At 34.1% G+C, this 19,869-nt stretch overlaps 1 protein-coding gene and 1 pseudogene across 3 annotated transcripts; one reads left to right on the plus strand and one right to left on the minus strand.

Moving 5' to 3' along the window:
• Positions 1-569: 569 nt before the first annotated feature.
• LOC110606705 (mechanosensitive ion channel protein 3, chloroplastic) lies at positions 570-7,159 on the plus strand. 3 transcript variants are annotated; one of them, XM_021745639.2, is made up of 14 exons: positions 570-865; positions 1,240-1,285; positions 1,357-1,456; positions 1,568-1,651; positions 1,889-2,046; positions 2,547-2,670; positions 2,807-3,099; positions 3,604-3,664; positions 4,331-4,480; positions 4,620-4,730; positions 4,942-5,109; positions 5,209-5,322; positions 5,900-5,956; positions 6,367-7,159. In XM_021745639.2, the coding sequence occupies exons 3-14, from the start codon at positions 1,379-1,381 to the stop codon at positions 6,973-6,975; spliced, it is 2,007 nt and encodes a 668-aa protein (XP_021601331.2). In that variant the 5' UTR covers positions 570-865; positions 1,240-1,285; positions 1,357-1,378; the 3' UTR covers positions 6,976-7,159. The 3 variants fall into 3 exon arrangements, with proteins under 3 accessions (XP_021601331.2, XP_021601332.2, XP_043808920.1); XM_021745640.2 differs by having other exon boundaries at positions 587-865; positions 1,240-1,456; positions 2,807-2,904; positions 2,986-3,099; XM_043952985.1 differs by having other exon boundaries at positions 598-712; positions 1,240-1,456.
• Positions 7,160-7,603: 444 nt separating this feature from the next.
• On the minus strand, positions 7,604-19,172 carry LOC110606880 (annotated as a pseudogene).
• Positions 19,173-19,869: the final 697 nt, after the last annotated feature.

The raw sequence follows: 19,869 nt of genomic DNA on the forward strand, positions 1-19,869 counted from the left end.
TAAGTCCAGTCACTTTGCAGCTCTATCTTCTTGTGCGCCGAAAAAATTAAATAGCCGTCTGATGTGGAGAGAATGTGTGACGCTTTCGTACGTACGGACTGTAGTAAAAAACCTACACATCCTTAGCAGACAAAAAAAAAAATAAAAAAAGAGAAATTTTTTTTTTAATTCAAATTTACATAACTATTATAAATCTTATTTCTCTATATCTCCTAATATTAATTTTCTTTAAATTGCATCATCTAAATCATGTGTCACGATCTAATCCATCTCAATCATCAATTATTATAACACTGAAATAAAAAAACTCATATTTCTATTTTCAATATACATATTGATATATCAATAAATTGTGGTATCTACCGAACTAGTCTATAATTTCTCTTTTAGAAGAGTCCTTGAGGCAGCAACTAGCACGTAACGTTATCTCCACAATCGGTTGTAACAGTAAAATTCGCGGGTCGCCACGTAAATCCACCGTAAATAAAACATTGGCGGAAGTCTTTTTTTTGGCCAAACATTGGCGGAAGTCAGAAAAAGCATATTTTGCTAAATCCAAAAATCGTACAAGCTCATTGGACCACGTCGGCTGGAGAAAATTCAGCCCCATGTGCACGTTAGCACAGTCCCTAAACAATTTGCTAATCTCCAGCTCTAATTCTCCCTTACAAGAAGTCCTGTTCCCCATTTGTGGAAACTGCAGAAACTTTAGGTTACTGTATCCTTAAGCTATTGTCTGCTCCATTTATCGTTCAGTGTCTCACCAAATTTTCCCGGAAATTATTGTTTTCTGTTAGTTTCGGTCCTTTTTGTTGATTAGGGCCCTGGGGAAGTTGAAGTTGTGATTTGAAGATCTTTTCAATAGGTTGATATTTGTGTATATTGTTTTGCTTCCGTTGTTGTGTACTTTTCGTTGTAGTAGGTCTAACTGCAAGGCATTTGCGAATTAATCGCTTCCAATTGTTAAGAGTATTGTTTATGCAATTCTGAAACTAGGGTTTTCGGCTTTAGATTGAACTTGAAAGAAAAGTAAAAAATAAAAAAGGAAAAAGAAAGAGAACATTGAACATGTTTTAGTCATTTTTTTTTCAATTAATTTGTTGATTTCTTAGGAAGGAAAGCGATGGTTGTGTGGATTTCACATTTTCTGATTTGTGTCTTAAATAATGGTTTTTATTTGTTAGGCTACTCATTTGTTTGTTTATGCTCTGAAATTTGGTGTTCTCTCGATGTTGGCAGGTGTTATTCGTTTGTCTGGTACACTTAATACCCATTTGGTTTCCAGGTAAAACATAGTTTAGAAGTACCAAGGTAAAAGTTGATCGGAACAAAGCTATTACATTCACTTCTTTGTAGAATATCCATTTCCAATCCAGTCATGACCCATGCAAGTTCGATCCAATTATCCCACGAATTAAGGATTCATAACACTCGTGGATGCAGTAGCCAACATAGTGTATGTACCTAGAATTTTTAGATATCATATACAACCAGTGTCCCTTTAGAAGGATATCCATTTTCAATCCAGTCATGACTCATTTCTGGTGTTATGTTTTTGTCTTTGTAGTTTACCTGTTATCCACAGTGTGTGACGGGAAAGGAAAAGAACAGAGTACATTTGGTTAACTTCAGTCTTTCAGCGCATGGTTTGGTATGCAAAAGTTTTACTTAGATGTTATATCTTATAATTGCTTGCTATTGTGCATGGAACTTTTAGCATCGTTGTTAACAGTTTGGAGTGAAGATCTCAATTGTGCATTTGAAGGTTATTCATGCATCCATTTCAGTCTTGTGATGCATGTATGCCTTCTATGTATGATCTCTATGAATGATTGTGCTACGTTGGAGTCTAAAACCATGGAATTTTTTCTTTATGTTGCATCTTTAGAGACGGGATGCTTGGACTCTTCACTTTTTAAGTAGCACACGTGGGCCAATAATTGCTGCACCTTCCAGGTGCAATATTTTCTTGTGCCAATCTCTTCTAACACCCAATGGAGGAAATGGAATTCCTGTTCTGAAATCTGCATCTGTGGTCTTGACAAGGTATTTTCATGTTGTTGTCTGCTTTTCTTTTTCCTCTTTAGAAACATCTTATTATGCAGATCCACAGCAGTTTCATTTTTTAAATCGAGGTATAAATCTCAAGTGTATGCTTAATATTTTTATTTCTCATGGAATTATAATTGAATATAGCCATTCTTCATTGATTCTTAGTTTCAAGAATGAGATGCAAATTTTTTCAAGATTGGTTGTTCTGTAGTTATTATTCTCTTTCCCTCTGATGGATCGCAAATTAACTTTTAGTCCCTTTTAAGTGATAATAACTTTGCAATATACATATTGAATGCAAATACTTCATTGCTCACAAATATCCATTCATATGGGCCCAAGCTTACTTACGTATAACATGATTGTACAACTTGTCACTGTGGCAGGGAAATCCTGCCATTGACTCCTTTTTCTCCAACAATTTCATTCTTTTCTCCTGCCCTTGGAGTATATAATTTTGACAGATTTCCCCCCAATTTTGACAAATTGTGTAGGTCATATGATGCCTTGGGTGGAAATCAACTTGTTCTTAAATTGATTCCAGCAGTTGGTATCATTGCTTTTGCCGCATGGGCTCTTGGTCCCCTTATGCGCTTGGGCAGGGTTATTTTTCTCCATGTATTTCACTCTCTTATTTTTCTGCAGCCTTTTGTTTAAATTGATGTTGAATTCCTCAGTCCAATTCAATCTATCAATTTTCTACACACCATTTTGCCTTTTCTTTTTTCATTTTTTTGGTGTCAATGTTCTGCAGAAATCTGATAACACTTGGAAGAAAAGTAGAACAAATTATATTATGAGCTCATATCTTCAACCTTTGCTACTATGGACTGGAGCAATGCTCATCTGCAGGTATTTTGAGGAAGTTAAATCTTTAAGGAGATGCTATTGTGACAATCAATTAATGCTACTTAATGATCTGCATGTTTCCAGAGCACTGGATCCTTTAATTCTACAGTCAGAAGCAAGCCAGGCTGTGAAGCAACGACTTCTGAATTTTGTACAATCACTATCAACTGTGCTGGCATTTGCCTATTGTTTATCAAGGTATGTTTTCTTGCCACTTCACTTAATGTCTTTTGAGGGCTTTGCAATTGCTTTTGTTGATATTTAGATTTAGTTTGCTGAAGCACTTGGCTGCTGATTATTTGGTTGACTTTCCAATTTCTTGTTCCAGAAAAAATTAAATGTATTTACAGTCAGTTTTAAAAATATGATGATGACTTTGTTACCTTGTTTGGGAAAGTGTTTGGCATATTTGTGGAGCCACTTGGTCAATCTGGAAGCATTGCAGCCTGATGTGTTCTTACTTGATTTGCAGTATTTAGCTGTTGTTTTTACCTTCTCTTTTTGGCATAAACCTATATTTGCTTTTGGTGCTCATTCTCTCTTGATTTATGATGATTGCTTTCATTGAATAATGATAATTTCCCTTTTTGGTTTTCATTCTTACCGGCTTGCTTGTTGATTACTTGTCTTTTGTATGCTTAATTTCTTTTGGGGCTTGAATTGTAATTTTACTTTTCTTTTGTGGCCATTTCTTGTTCACAGCTTGATACAACAGGCACAAAAATTCTTCACAGAGACAAATGACTCTGATGGTGCAAGAAATGTATGTTTCTGTGATCTTGACTGTTCTTTAATTCCTCTTACATATCTTTTTCAGTGCTGTTATACATGCACTAGGAAATTGAATGTCCATCAAGGAATGTTGACTTCAGCATGTGAAACTGAGAAGTTTTGGCATAGAATTGAAATTTAAATGATGTATCACTTAATTATGTAAAGTTATGGTAACAATTAGAAACAAGCATGGTAAATGGCAATAATGCATCTGAGTCCTAGTTACTGGATCAGTTCAAATGCATCCATTATTTGCATTTTAACTCTATATCTAGGGTTAGATACCTGTAAAATGCTTGTTTTGGCATTCTTATCCTTTTGAGAGTTCAACTTAAACCAACCACTCAATCCGTGGGGCAAACTGTTCTCTGATTCACATTGTAGTTCCTTGTTTTCATCCTCAGTGAGTAACACCCTCCTGTCAATAATCAGTAATGAGTTCTAAGGTGCAATATTAATGCTCTTAAAAAGCTGGGCATTTTATAAATATAACATGTTTCAAATATTCTTAGGGCGCATATTAACATTATTTGGATTCACTTGTTATACATGAAAGTTTTTGGTTAAAAGTCAAGGTGATTATAATTTATTAGTAGTGGGGATGTGTTTAAGCTGATGAATATCATTTTACATTAGTTCTTTCTTGTTCATGCAGATGGGCTTTAGTTTTGCTGGAAAAGCTATTTATAGTGCCGTTTGGATTGCGGCCGTATCATTGTTCATGGAATTGTTGGGTTTCTCTACACAAAGATGGCTCACAGCGGGGGGTCTTGGTACAGTATTGCTTACCCTTGCTGGTCGGGAGGTAAACGTTCTGGGTCTCTAAGTTCTATGCATATTATTGTGCCAGAGTTGTAATGTTTATAAGTTGTAGTTAATTGTCATTCATGAAGATGCTTGGCTTGAGGTGGATTTTCATTTATTTGGTTGTTTTGTGAATTCAGATATTTACAAATTTTCTTTCAAGTGTAATGATCCATGCAACACGGCCATTTGTTGTGGGTGAATGGATCCAGACAAAGATTGAAGGCTATGAGGTTTCTGGCACTGTTGAGGTTTGTGTTCTCTTTCCTACACTAGTGCAGAAAAGGAAACAGGTTTACAGCAATGCAAACAAGATCACAACATGCACGTTCTTGATCTGCTTCAACATAAACTGAAGTCAGAATGGGAGACTTGGTTCCTCCTGCAAACATATAGGAAATGATGTTGGGTTGCTTAACACCTTATCCCCATTTTTGTAATTGATAATTTGTGTTGTTTCAGCATGTGGGATGGTGGTCACCTACAATCATAAGAGGTGATGATCGCGAAGCAGTTCACATTCCAAATCATCAATTCACTGTGAATGTTGTTAGAAATCTCAGCCAGAAGACTCATTGGCGCATTAAGACCCACCTCGCTATCAGTCACTTGGATGTCAAGAAAATTAATGTGAGAATCAATCTCTGTTTGCCTGCTTTTTAAACACTTGTGCATTTGCTTGCTTTTCATCAAGAGAAGAATTAGGGTCTTTCCATTTTCTATGTTCAGAACATTGTAGCTGATATGCGCAAGGTTTTAGCCAAAAATCCTCAAGTGGAGCAGCAAAGGTTGCACAGAAGAGTTTTCTTGGACAATGTTGACCCAGAGAATCAGGGTCTCAAGGTGGAGCTTAAGTTGCCTTCTTTAAACTTTCAAATTTATGCTATTTATATGTTTTGTCATGAAGCCTAAAATGAAGCTCGAGTTATCTGAAGAAAAGGGTTCCTTTCTGAAAAAACGTCTTGAGAACACTTTCTTCTGTGTTCTTATTATAAATTTGCTTTGCTTGTGAAGAATAAAGCAATATAAAAATTTGGAGATTATGTGTTGATTTTGGTGTTCAAGACATGAAATGACTCGTCCTTGGACTTCATTGGGTATTGCCCCTTTGAAATTTAGGGTCTGCTCTCCCATGGATGATTGTGTTTATATTTGATAATGTGCAACATCTTAACGTGCATGCTCTAACCAAAGCTTGAGTTCCTTGATCACAACTGGCTGAAACTTTTAATTGGTATCTTGATCCATGCCTAACTGTAGAGTTTGGTACCTCTGCATGCACTGGTAAAGGTTGTATTTCTGGAGGCATCTGATTTTAAAAAAATTAGAAAAAAAGAGTTTACTTTTTTAGTCATATTGTAACTCGATCTTGGTTAAAAAATTTCTTCAATGTCTTATAATCTGTTCGCTTATGTTGCAGATTTTGGTTTCATGCTTTGTGAAAACCTCACATATTGAAGAGTACCTCTGTGTGAAGGTAAGAGACAATTTATTATACAAACTAAATGTAGCAGTGATATTAGATGACATATCACTGCAGAGAATTTAATGTATCTGTTTCTATTGTTATCGCTCCTTCTGATATACATGCTTTTTGGATAAAAAAAACTGACTCCTGGAAAGAATTGTTTGAATTACTTGGAGATTTTAAATAGTGAGCCACAGATTCCTCGGTATTCACCAGTTATGGGCTATCTAGCTCCTGTATCTCTATCTGGATGACAACTGGAGTGTGATAGTTGTTATGAGTGCATTGACTTTTCCCCCCCCTTTTTTGATGGGTTTATGTCAAACTCATTTGCATTTCATGGATTTTCTGACTGTTGATCTGCCCTACACTCTCCTTGAAATATAGCTGACTTGGCATTATCAAATACAATGTGACAGGAAGCTGTGCTCTTGGATCTTCTTAGAGTTATAAGCCACCATAAGGCTCGGCTCGCTACGCCTATCCGAACTGTTCAGAAAATGTACAGCGAGGCTGATTTGGATAATGTACCATTTGCTGACACTATTTTTACTCGATCAGGAGTAGCTACTAACCGCTCATTATTGCTGATTGAGCCCTCTTATAAAATCAATTCTGATGATAAAACTAAAGATTCAGCTCATTCAGTACGTAGTGAAGCAGCCTCAACATCCGAGTCTAAAGCAGATTCAAGTTCTGGATCAATGCCAAATGTTGATTCAATAAAAGATAAAGTCACTGCAACAAACTCCGACTCCAATACAACTTCTAAGGTTTCAGCTATCCCCGTGTCAGAGCCCCAACCATCAGTGGGAAGACCTCCATTGGAGGAGAACATTGTTCTTGGCGTTGCTCTGGAGGGCTCAAAACGAACACTTCCAATTGAAGAAGAAATGGCTCCATCTCCCTTTCCCCCCGAGTCAATGGAATTGACGGCAAGTCGGAACGGTGGTGGGTCCCCTTCTGTTGGGAAGGATAAGAAAGATGGTCAGATGCCAACAGTTCCAAGTTCCTCAAACATTGATTAACAGATTGAAGTAAGTAAAAAACACAGTATATGCCTCTTGAACATTGAAATTGTAGAAGAATGCGACAGCTGTGTTTTTGAAGCTGTCGTTTGCTGTTTCATACTCGGTTGTGAATTGTCCTTGTTGTAAATAATTGTTTAATTGAAAAAGTCTTAGGAAGATGAAGAAGAAATTGACAAGCCAATGGAGCCTCTTAACTGCAGATATAATTGCTGTTTCAATAGTTAGATTTTCCTCCCATTTCTCAATTTCTCTTCTTCTTTGATACGTACGTTCTACAGCTAATGAGATCTTTGCTAAGTGATGGATGTAAAAATGGCAATGTTTAAAATAAATAATTAGAATTAAAATTTCAAAGTTGATTGTTTTTTAAATTATTATTTTTTTATATTATTAGAATTAGTTATTATTCCTTTGAAATATTACTTTTGGAAAAAAAAATGAAAATTATTTGAAAGCTCTATTTTTCAAACAATTAATTATTACTTGTGCAGAATACTCAAGTATCCTTACGATAAAACTTATTGCTTCAAAATTTTACGTACTCTTAAAATTATGGATTGAGTGTATAGTCAAAGAGAATCATTCAGAAAAATTTAAATTCCCGATGTTAGGTCATTCTGATAACTTAATTACTAACACTATCCAAGCTGATTTTTAGAATATGGCCAATTGGCCATGGCACTACTATTCACAGGTTGACGTATCAACATCAAGTGAGATCCAGGTTCACAATTATGATAAACAAATATCTAAGAGGACATCCTAAACTACAAATGTAACATCGCCTTTTTGCAGGGGGCTGTTCTTCTGATTCTGCCATCACATTATCCTCATATGTTGGCTTGTCATCTGATTCTGAGACCACATTACCCTGGATTATTGGCTTCTCTGATTCTGTCGTCACATTACCCTCGATCATTGGCTTCTCATTTGATTCTGCCATCACATTATCCTCTATTCTTGGCTTCTCATCTGATTCCGCCATCACATTATCCCCGAGAGTTTGCTTCTCATCCGATTCTGCCATCACATCACCCTCGATAGTTGGCCTGTCATCTGATTCTGCTATTACATTAACCTTGATTGTTTGCTTCTCATCTGATTCTGCGATCACATAATCCTTGACAGCTTGCTTCTCATCAGATTCTGCCTTCACATCACCATCCATAGTTTGCACATCACTGCTAGTGATCTCTACCTTTTCAGAATGTTGATGCAACCCATTTTCTACCATCAACGTAATTGGATTTCCCTGACATAAAGCAAGATCGCCATTCCCATTGGCATCATGCGTCCTCTCAGGGTCTCCAATACCTTTAATGGCAGAGGTCTCCAGCATCTCACTAGAGTAAGCAGCAAATCCATCTGTCGAACTCCCCATGTTTTCCATTGACTCAGGGCTTTCTTGATCAATTTTCTCTTTTGGACATAAATCCAAATCCTTTCCAATGGGGCAATTTTCAATAATCCCTACATCAGAATCATCGGATGATGCACCGACATCCTCTCCTTGCATAGAAATTCCTGGATTCCATGAAGGATTGGTGCCAAAACCTCGTAGTGGATATGGAACAGAACCAGATTGGCCTATTTGTTGGAAAACAACATCTCCAGAAGGAAAGTACCCAGGTGGCTCCCCAGTTTTTGCATCATCCTGCCATAAACCAAAAATCATGAGCCATAAAATGTACAAGTGTCATAATCAAATTCCAATGGAATTCTTTAGTGTCATGTATTATAATTTTAAAAAAGATGCCTTAAATCGCATAGAATGAATTATTCCACCATTATAATGAAGAAATGTCGACACCTCTATCTGTTGTGCACCATTAAGACGGTAATAAGATGGCTGGTCAAAGGATGAAGACTCTGCAAGTAACGACGCGCCAGCAATTCCCTGCTCAAAGAATTCCCTGAGAACCTAGCCTGGATCGTTGATGCAATCAGAATTCCTTGTAGAAGATGCTTCCAATAAACTGATCTCAATCCATTGACTGGCATCAGAACTTGATAAATTCTCATGAGAAGCTAGAGCAAGAGTGCATCCCTCTGAAACAAATTGGACTCCATTTTCTTTCTTTATTTTCTGGGAAACTAGACTCTAGTTCAACACCGCAATTGCCAGAAATTGCACGAGAATGATTTTCAAGAAGCTCAGAAATTAGCCTCTGGATAAGAGTAAGCTTCAGAGATGCCTCAACAGGGGGAAACCAATCCACATTAAGCTGTCATAAGATATTCAAAAGATCGGAAGAAAAGTAAATATAACTTGCTAAACATGTGGAAAACCAAATAAAAATAGATACTCAACGGGTAAAGCAGACTACAAGGTTAATGAAGGTTATATCTATTCTCAGCCTCTTATTAATACAATTTTTCAGAAGAGATGCATTGCTGAAGAGTTGTAAATTTTTCTTGTTGATCAACAAATTACAAGATATCAATCAATATTTTAATTAAATTGCCAATTGACATTTAACTGTCTGGTAGAATGAAATATAAATCCTTCCCTAAAGTACAGCACATTGCTGAGAAATTTGCAATCGAGTAAAATCTACTTACAAATTTGGAGAGCTCGTTTATTTTGAATGGGCTGAAATTCAGAGGGGCCTCTGCCAAAAATAGCTCCAGGTAGTGGAGCAGGAATAGGCCACAGTCAAACGAATTTTCCTGCTGTGGCAACTAACACGAAAATGAACTAGATGTCAGCATAACACTGCATACGCATAGAAATATCAGGTAAAACATTGGAAAATCCCCCCCCCCCCCCCCAAAAAAAAAAAAAAAAACTTTTCAGCACCAGGTAATAGCAAAAGTAATTAAATGTCATCGATTTAAGTAAGATGGGTTTACTTGTGAAAATGAATAGCAAGCAAATATTGTCTTAATCAACTGTTGCTAGATGATGCTTGTTTTCCATGCATTTTCATCTATAGCTAATTTATGGATTTCCCTATCATAAGAAGCCAATTACATAAGCTTAAAGTTAGATATATAATTTCTTGATTTAACCTCATATTCCTTGACAGAAAAGACCTTTGATTATGAAGATGTTAGAACTTGTAATCCTTTCCATTTCAGAGTGGCACAAAGAGCATTTCCATGGGACTAACTGTTGGTGTTGAGTAATTTTCAAGACTAAACTCAAGGTAGATCATGAACTAATTTAGTGTAAGAGGCAAGCATCGAGAATAATTTAGTAAGCATATGCAAAGATTGATGCAAATAGCAACTGCCAAACTTCACACCAATTTCTTCCTAAGGTATCTCAATAGATAGAAGCAGTTTCTACGCAAATCTTGCAACACTAAACCATTAAGTTGCTAAATATTGACCTAAAAGTAGACAATACCTCAAGCGGGAGAAACCGAAAATTCAAAAATTTTGAAGACAGATCTTCTGATGTCCCCTTTTGCCTCGACTTCCATTCTTCCCACAGATAACTATTAAAGGTGCAAAGCAAAAAATTAATAGGTGATGAGGTCCAACTTCTGGAAAAAGTATATCTATTCAAATGAGGATGAGGTGCAGACATTTATGCGACAAAGTATGCACGTAGAAAAATGGTGAGGAAATGTGAGATTTTAGCCGACTATATTCTGTGTAGGACAATAGACTTGATAATCTCAACATGTTGCATTTTTCAAAGATATGAATAAGCAAACAGCCGAAGCTAGACATGGTGCTACCATTTTTCCAGCAACAACCATAACAAAGAAATCTTTTGCAATTTCAATACTCTATATACAATATACCATTCCTCTTAAAAAAAGTGCGGTCTGATCGGACCATAACTTCATGCAACCCAACCCCCACACTCCCACCCCACCCCACACCTCCAACCCCCCAGCCAAAAGAAAATGACACTCTGGTCGGAAACTGATGGATGATAAACTAGAAATGGAGTACAAAATGCAGTTGAAATGAGAAAAATAATTGAAAACACCGCATGAGGAGAGAGATTATAAGTGACTAGTTATCACCATTCACCAATGATACTAAGCCTGAAAACTTCTTAATTGTCAATATTGTATTCTGTTAGATTGGAAAATTACAAGTCAAGGAAGTTTTTGGTTTATGGAAGTACTTGCCAAAGGTGAAAAAAGAAGTGCACCTTCCTAGAGGTTCCAGGTGCATGCCTAGGCACTTGGTGCATTAGGGTTGGAGCCTGATGAGCCTTGAGCCTGAAGTGCCTCTTTAATAATTATGCTCACATGTCCTCTTATAAGAAGGGAAATGCACGCTAAACTTTTTTAGAGGAGATCATATGAAAGGGAGAGCTCTACACCACCAAAATATAAAAGAATCAGAAAGAACCAAATCAACCATTGATCCTAATCTATAAAGATGAATCGAGGGGTTTGAGAACTGAATGTCTTTTGGACAAAAGTGATTAACTTGAAGAAGAAAAATCCTTTCATTTATGTCTTTAGAGCATCTTTTCACTGAATGGTCTTTTGTAAGACAAGCAACCTTTGTCCTTCATCATTAGTAGAAGAAAATGATGCAAATGCCTTCCTCACCCCACAAACAATTCCCAACTCCACATAAAATTAAACAAATACATAGATAAGATCATGAAAAGGAATATTATTAAGAAGAAGCAGTATTGCATAAGAATATATGTCCTTTAATACAGCACAACATAGAGAAAACTTGCATGCATATGAACCTTGAAAATTATGGAATACCTTTGAACAAGGTTTTTGAGACCTGCATGAGTTCCTATAATAGAATCCATGTGTAATACGCATGGTACCCTCAAGGACTTCCCCAAGTCTTCATCTGTAAGACAATGCAATCTATGAATGGAACACTGATTTCCAAATTGACATCATATCATACAATCCAGCAGGAGCTCACCTTTAAAACCAGCCACTTCACCAGGATGACATATTACTAGTAAACTCCAATGAAGACTATAAAAAAGAAAAAGCGTGTATACCTCATTAACAGAGTATCCATAAACCAACATCTTAGAAACATATTTTTTGTGTATCCACTTCCTTACTTGAAATTTACAGGGATGAAAATATAGTCTTTTCCAAATATATCCACTCTCCTTGTCCACTTATGAACACGTAAGAAAGCAGCCCTACCATCTGAGGCACTGGATGGATCTTTGTCTAGATCTGCAAGCTTACGAAAGAAAAAGCTATTGAAAAAATGAAACCTATCCTTCTCTTGGAGTGGAATCTGATTCTTTAAATACCTGCAATCAGAAATTCTTTTTTATTAAAAAATCTAAGTATATAAATAAATAATTGCAATGAAAGGGTAGAACTTGAAAAATAATGTTGGGGCTGGAATCCACTGATATCAGTTAATTCTCAGCAAGTAAAGGATAATGATCAAGTCCACAACCTAAACAAAAAAGCTACCTCTAAGAGAACCAGTGATACTGAAAAATAAAATAAAATAAATGGAAAAAAGGTTTTATAAAAACTTGCTTGTGTTTTAAAACAAAGTCAAGGATATGCAAATCAGCAGATCATAATTATAATTTATATGAAAGCATAAGAAACATGAAAGTGAACTTACTTGATATAGAAGTCGATAATTGTATCATTGATAAATGTCTCTGGTTGTAGAAGATCAAAATCTCTCTTACAAATGGAAACTGCATCTGAATCCCCTTTTGGATAGACAACATCTTCAACAGCCTCATCAAAACTGTTGTGTCCAAAGAGCAGTTAGTAACATGTTGTATTTCGAGATAATTTAAGATTGCCTCATTTAAGCAACTTCTGCTCTGGGGAGAGCTTCCATATGAATGCTCCTGAGTTGATAACATTAAAAGTTGAAAATAAAAAAAGAAAAAGAAGTTACAAAAAATTATAATTGGAGAAAGATGGTTTCTGCACTGTATAAAAACCTCCAAGTTGGTGAAAGCGGACCAGGACCAGGAACATCAGAATTAGGTGCTCTGTTATAACAGGCCTCCATAAAAAGTCCATCTATTTTGTTTCTCATGATAACTGGGATTTGATGCAAAGAAAATCCCTTTATTTAGTATTTTCAATCGGGTATGATTCATACCAGAATGCTTCAATTCAGCACTTCATACCTTGACATAAATCTCAACATCCATTTACTTTTGTATATAAAAATTATTGCATAGAAGTGAAGATGATGTTATCATAAACTCAAAATTTAATGATGAGAAGGACAGCAAAAGTATAAGTCCGTCTTGATTCAACAAGTCGAGCTAGAAGCATTAATGTAAATAACAACAGCTGAAAGACGACAAGTGGCAACAAATAAGCACAAAATAAAATTAAACAAGGCCTGCTCAACATCCTGAAATTACAATTAGAGAAGAAGTGAAAAGCTATCACTCACATTGGAAAATAAGGCCTCCGTTGAAGCAAGTCTGATTGTTCATCCATTGAAACATCCGTACTATAGCAGACAGATGAAAAGGTCAGGAAAATAAAAATGAGGAATCAATTGCAGTGAAGTTAAGGTGAGTTATACATAATAGAAGGCATCAAGACAGTTTGCATTCCTTACATTTGTAAACTATTTCTATCCAGTCTAATATTGTAAATATTAGGACATATACAAGAGGGATAAACCTCAGTAATTGAAAGTTCAACAACTAAACATGTATTCACAAACATTAAATGGGAAGCAAGGAATTCATACCATAATCAATTCAAAACTTGTTATATATACACTACAAGCATCTGAGAGCAAATCTAAGAGTGAAAAGCTGCAAACTATTTTTCAACACCACCAACAATCAACCTAATTCAATGAACAATATAGCATTGCACCTTCAATCTTCAGGTCACTAGAAGAAAATCTATTCATCTACAGAAATTTACATAAGAGCTATCTGCTAGAGTCAAGCACTAGTATACGAGGGAAATTCAAGAACTTACTTGTGCACCATGGCGGATAAAGCTGAATATTTAACATTCATAGATGCAATCTCTTCCAATTTCCTGGACCAGGTGGGCTCAACTGCAAACTCCAGCTGCTCAACACCTATTGAAGTTTAGGTTGCAAAAAATATCAGCAAAACAAAATTTTGAACTAGCAAAGAAGTGTGAAACAGTTAAAAAAATAAAACCAAAATAATGAAAAATATAGAACAAGGAAAATACCTGCTGCTTCATTCACATTCAGAACAATCAATTTTCTTATATAAGCTCACTATTATTAACAATAAATGTAAGAGACTTGAGTTGCACGTGATAGAGCTACAAAAAAATAACATCACCATTCCAAATCCACTCTCATTCTATTGTATAGTTTCTAGATATTTGCAATAAATTTGTTAATGTATATTGTGTCTGAAAATATCAAAGTAAGAAAAATGGATAGAAGGATGAGCACAAGTTCCAAACTAACAAATTGCCACTGCAGTTAAACTGAATCACAGAATTCATTAAAACAAACAAAATGCAGGCAGCACCAAATCATAACAAGACCTAAATCAGTATAAGGCTACTAACCAGTACCATAGGCATCAGCTGCTTGTGCAGCATCTTTTGAAAGTAAGAGGAGCTTAACAGTGGTGGTTCCAAACTGCACATTGTACATATTAAAGCTTTAACAAACTAAGCACAATGCAATACTTCACTATACAAGTACACACGGCCAAAATAAACTAGAGCTAACCCTTTGAGGATGCTGAGACTCAATTCGAATAATATCATCAATTTCCCTCTCAAAGCTAAAGGTTCCTTGGTCTCCATTTGCAGGCACACCACTCATTTTAATTCCACCACAGGAAAAGGTCACCAAGCACCCAGTACTGTAGTTATTCCGATATACAACATAACAACTACAATATTTATGATATCCTGAGAATTGCAAAAGGTTTAGTCAGCATTCATGAATCTTTTCAGCCCATCATACATAACTATGAAAGAAGCCTGCATCTCAACTGTCAATGCAATAAATTTTGTTTTGAGCAGAAGTAGATCGTTCTATCTGCTTCCAAGCACAAACAACAAAAGCTGATAGGGACAAAGTAAGCTAAAGGTAAAGTCGGTCTGCATTACACATAAAGTTCAACTTCCCCCCAACTTGTATCAAAGGGCTTTTTGCTTTTTCAAGTTAAAAAAAAAAAAAAAATTCTCAAAATCATGGTCCAAGAAATAATTTTTCCCAAATGAAGGGTGAAAAGTGACTCTTTAAAATGCGGTAGAGCCTACCGCGTTTCAAAAACGCGGTAAAAAAGAATAAATAAAAAAAAATTTATTTAGATATATTACCGCATTTTGAGATGTGGTAATGAATGAGTGCGGCGGAGCCGCACTCAATGCAAATATAAATTTAATTTTTATTTATTTAATTATATATTAAATTTATAAAATATAATTATAAAAATTTATATTAATATTAATATTAATTAATTTAAATTATTTATAATATAATATTATATTTATTAATTTATATAATTTAGTTATATATTAAATTTATATAAATATAATTATAAAAATTATATTAATATTATTATAAATATTAATTATTTTAATTTATTTACTATAAAATATTATATCTTCCATATTTATAATAATATTTTATTATTTTTATTATAATTAATTTATAAATATTTATAAATTATAAAAATTATAAAAAATTAAAATTTATTTTATTTCATATTTTTTTCTTATGTCAAAATATTTTATAAATATTGATTTTTACTATTTTTATAATTTCCATAAATATTGATAGCTGAAAGTTACGGTATAAATGATGACCACCGATCATATATAACTCCACATTCTTAAAAATGAAAGAGACGTCTATATAGCACGAGAGGATATTTGATATTTTTAGTATTATTTTTTAATTTTATCATTTATATATATATTAATTTATTTTTATTACATTCTACTGTTTTTAAATATTTATATATATTTTTTATTTAATTTTTTTATACTTTCTACATTGATAAATATAATTAATAAAATAAATTGTATATATCCTTAGTATTAATTAATACATTTGTAAAATAAATTATATTAATACATTTTTTTTCTCAGATCTACGATGCACATACCACCAGATTAAGTATGTAAATACTATATTAATACATTTATATATATTCTTAGTATTAATTAAATTATATAAATCAAAAAAATAAATTAGTAAATATGATAAATATAATACTATATTATAAATAATTTAAATTAATTAATATTAATATTAATATAAATATAATTTTCATAACTATATTTTATAAATTTAATATATAGTTAATTAAATTAATAAAATATAATATAATAATTAATTAAATAAAAATTAATTAATATTAATACAATTTTTATAACTATAATTTGTAAATTTAATATATAATTAATTACATTAAATATAATAATTAATTAAATAAAAATTTATTAAATAATATTATTATAATTTTTATAATTATATTTTATAAATTTAATATATAATTAAATAAATAAAATTAATTAAATATAATAATTAATTAAATAAAAATTAAATTTATACGCCGCACTCATGCATTACCGCACCTCAAAGATGCGGTAATGTATCTAAATAATTTTTTTTTTTACTTATTCTTTCCTACCGCGTTTTTAAAATGCGGTAGACTCTACCGCATTTTTAGAATGCGGTAGAGTTACTTTTCATCCTGATTCAAGAAAAATTATTTTTCGGACCATGATTTGAGGAATTTTTTTTTTTTAAACTTGAAAAAGCAAAAAGCCCTGTATCAAATGTCCATTTGGCCTACTTTGACCTTTAGGGCCTAATTAGCATGAAACTCTTCCAAGTACCTCAAACAAGTACAATTTATTTTGCATATGAATTATCATACACACTCCAGTAGAGCATGAACATAAATTAAAAATAATAATAATAATTCAAAATAGGCCGGCGGTAAGTCCAATTTCATTTGCACGTATCACATACAATAAGCTAATGGTAAAGTGGGTTTTACATTGGGTTTTGGTTATCCTGTGTTGGAGGTATTTGATTCCTTTGTTCTTTTGGGTTGAAAATAGGCTTGGTGGATGCAGATGGTACAATTGGGATTGCTTTGAGTTTAATAAAGAGCAACATTAATATGGATAAAGTGGCTTAGGTATGAAAACAGCTGCATTTCTGATTTGGGTTGTGGCTGTGTTTTGGCTACATTTCTGATCCTTCGACCAATGCCCCTGACTGTGTTTGTAATTCTTCCGGGTTTGTAGTTGTGTTTTTTTGGTTTCAGAATACAAGGGAAGGCAGTTTTGGAGCTGCTTTTTTTTTTTTTTAAATTACAGTGTTGGTTGATACTTTCCCAGGAGAGAGAGAGAGAGCAGAAACAGAGGTCCTGCACATGTGTGGATCATGCCCAACAGATTGGTGCTTATTCAGCCAATTGGAAAAGGCCTCGGCTAACAGATCCAAATTGGAATTTGATACAATTTCCCAGCGGTGAGGTGCAGGGACCCCTAGGGGGGTTGGGGTGGTTGAACTTTATGTCATTTTTCTAATACTCAAACAAATAATTACATATCTAAATAAGAAATTCAGAACTTACGTGCACAGAGGACATATTAATTAAGTTCACGGAATTACAAAAATGAAAACCTACAAGGCCATAGGAGAGTGAACTAAATGAGAAAATGTTGATTATCAGTAAATAATCACCTAATGCAATAATCTTATCTGGGCATTTGAAAACTTGGAGCTTCCAAAGAGAAGCAATCTGATTCATTTTTGATAACAATGAAATTAATTATATACATGAAAGAAAACAACTATACCGTTCCAGATGCTCTGAAATGATTGTTTGATGAACGGCCATTTAAAACAGCTGAAATCACACAACAAAATATTGTAAGATATCTAAATACACTACTGACATTGTCAAGGACAGCATGCTACGTTAAAACATCACAAGGAAATACCACAATTCTCTGCAACATCATAAGCAGGAGTTGATGGAGAATTCTCATCCATGCTTCCATTAGCATTTGATTTTGCATAAACCAGTGGTTCGTTCTGCATGGTTTTCCACAAACATTCATTTGATAGAATGACAAAGGAAGAGAATGAAAAAAGAGATACTGCAATTTATAAACATATGAAAAGCCAAAGTACATTGGACGAAGAGGCTGAAAAGGCAAAGTTAGAAAGGGTTTTCCCAGGTGATGTTGCTTCATGGAATGGAAACCTTCTCTCCTGTTGAGTAAAAGAGCTTCTGAATTCATGATTATCCATCTTAGAACAAAAGTCTTTTTCATGACTCAGAGATTCTGACTGGAAGGCAGCATGCAGGTGAGAATTGCCTTCTTTGATGGTGGTAGACTCCTCTGTAACCGCTTCTAAAGAAGCGCATGCAGTCGCATTATTAGAACTATTGCCACATTCAATTTGATTAATATCTACACAAGTTATGGTACCACTTCCCCTTATTACAGCATCAGATCCCTGGGCAACTGGAAACACAGTTGATACTGTATGATCAATAAACTCCATTCGAAAATATCAAATTAGCATTGCCCAAATTTGAGAGGGAAAAAAATTTGCAGTCTACGCAGCATAACAGTCACAATTTAGAACATCCAATGCCAAAAAGATTAAACTCTGAATTCAAAACTATTTTCGACTAAAATTGCAGGTCCTTTTGATATTACTTTCTATATGAGAAGTAAAAAATCGATGGCCACAGTGAAAGGAAAACTCCGAGGAATAAAAGAAACGGTTCCGCATTCGAGAAAGTTCACTTTATGAAGGCAGGAATATCAAGGCTAGGGTTTTTGAACTTGCCAATAATTTTACCAGCTATATATTCAGCGAGCTCGTCCTCTTCCCTGAAATCGAAGACTTCGAGGCCAGTTTTCATTGCCGAGAGATTAGCGAGTCGGCAAACTCCGATGGAGAACAAACGGGAAGAGAAACTCACTGAGTTGACATATACAGGTTTTATATTTTTCCTGATGATCGAAAGAAGGGATTATGAGATTTAACGGAAGTACAATTGAAGAACAAGCGAAAAAAATAAAAAGGGCAATTGGTTTGGTATGGCGGCTATTAGTATTACGCGCGAGGTTTGAGAGTATACATCACGATATAATCGGAGAAAAGAGTGAGTGTGTTTTGATGGAATGGATGGGAACGATGTTATCACGGCACTTAGGAGCGCGTGTTTCTTGAGTTTTTGTAGTTAGCAAGTGAAAGTAGCTGGGACAGGAGGAACGAAAATTGACAAATCTGTGCCCTGTTTAGTTGGCTGCTAACTCGACAAATGAGCTAATGAGAGAGGATTAATCTGCAAACTGAACTTTTTATTATGGAGAAATCGCATAGTTTTATTATAAAGTAAGGTATTTTATAGTTTTTAAATTTTAATATTTTTTTATTATTTCGGAGACAAAAAAAAGTCTTTTATAGCTATTGAAAATTCTAAAAAAAAAAAAAGAAATTATCAATCCATCAAATTGATAAATTAAAATTAGAGGTAAAAATTGAAGGTTTTTAAGAAACTTCACATAGAAAATTAACATCAGAAATGGCTCTAGAGGCAAAATAGTAAGTAGCTTGGTTTCCAGATCTCATGACATGCATAAATGAAATACATGAATATAGCACAGTGGGCGTCAGGATACTTACTTCATGATGCATATCAAAAATTAAAAAGCCTAAGTTCTTTTTTTATTTAATTTATTGATTTAGTTCAAAAATCAATAAACTAACTTTGTTGATTTCTTGATATTTAGGTTAAATTGAAAACTTTTGTTTAAGTTGCACAAAAAGTAATAATAATAATAATAATAATTCACCTAATAATTAAACATTGGAGATTGTAAAATTGGCGGATAGTAATTCCGATGAGCAGATGCATTTTGAAACTCTGATAACAAATCTGACGATACTATTTCAGAATTTTTTTTTTTATTTGTTGAAATACCATTTCAGATTATG

This window comes from Manihot esculenta, chromosome 18, assembly GCF_001659605.2.
Source record: "Manihot esculenta cultivar AM560-2 chromosome 18, M.esculenta_v8, whole genome shotgun sequence".
NCBI lineage: Eukaryota > Viridiplantae > Streptophyta > Magnoliopsida > Malpighiales > Euphorbiaceae > Manihot > Manihot esculenta.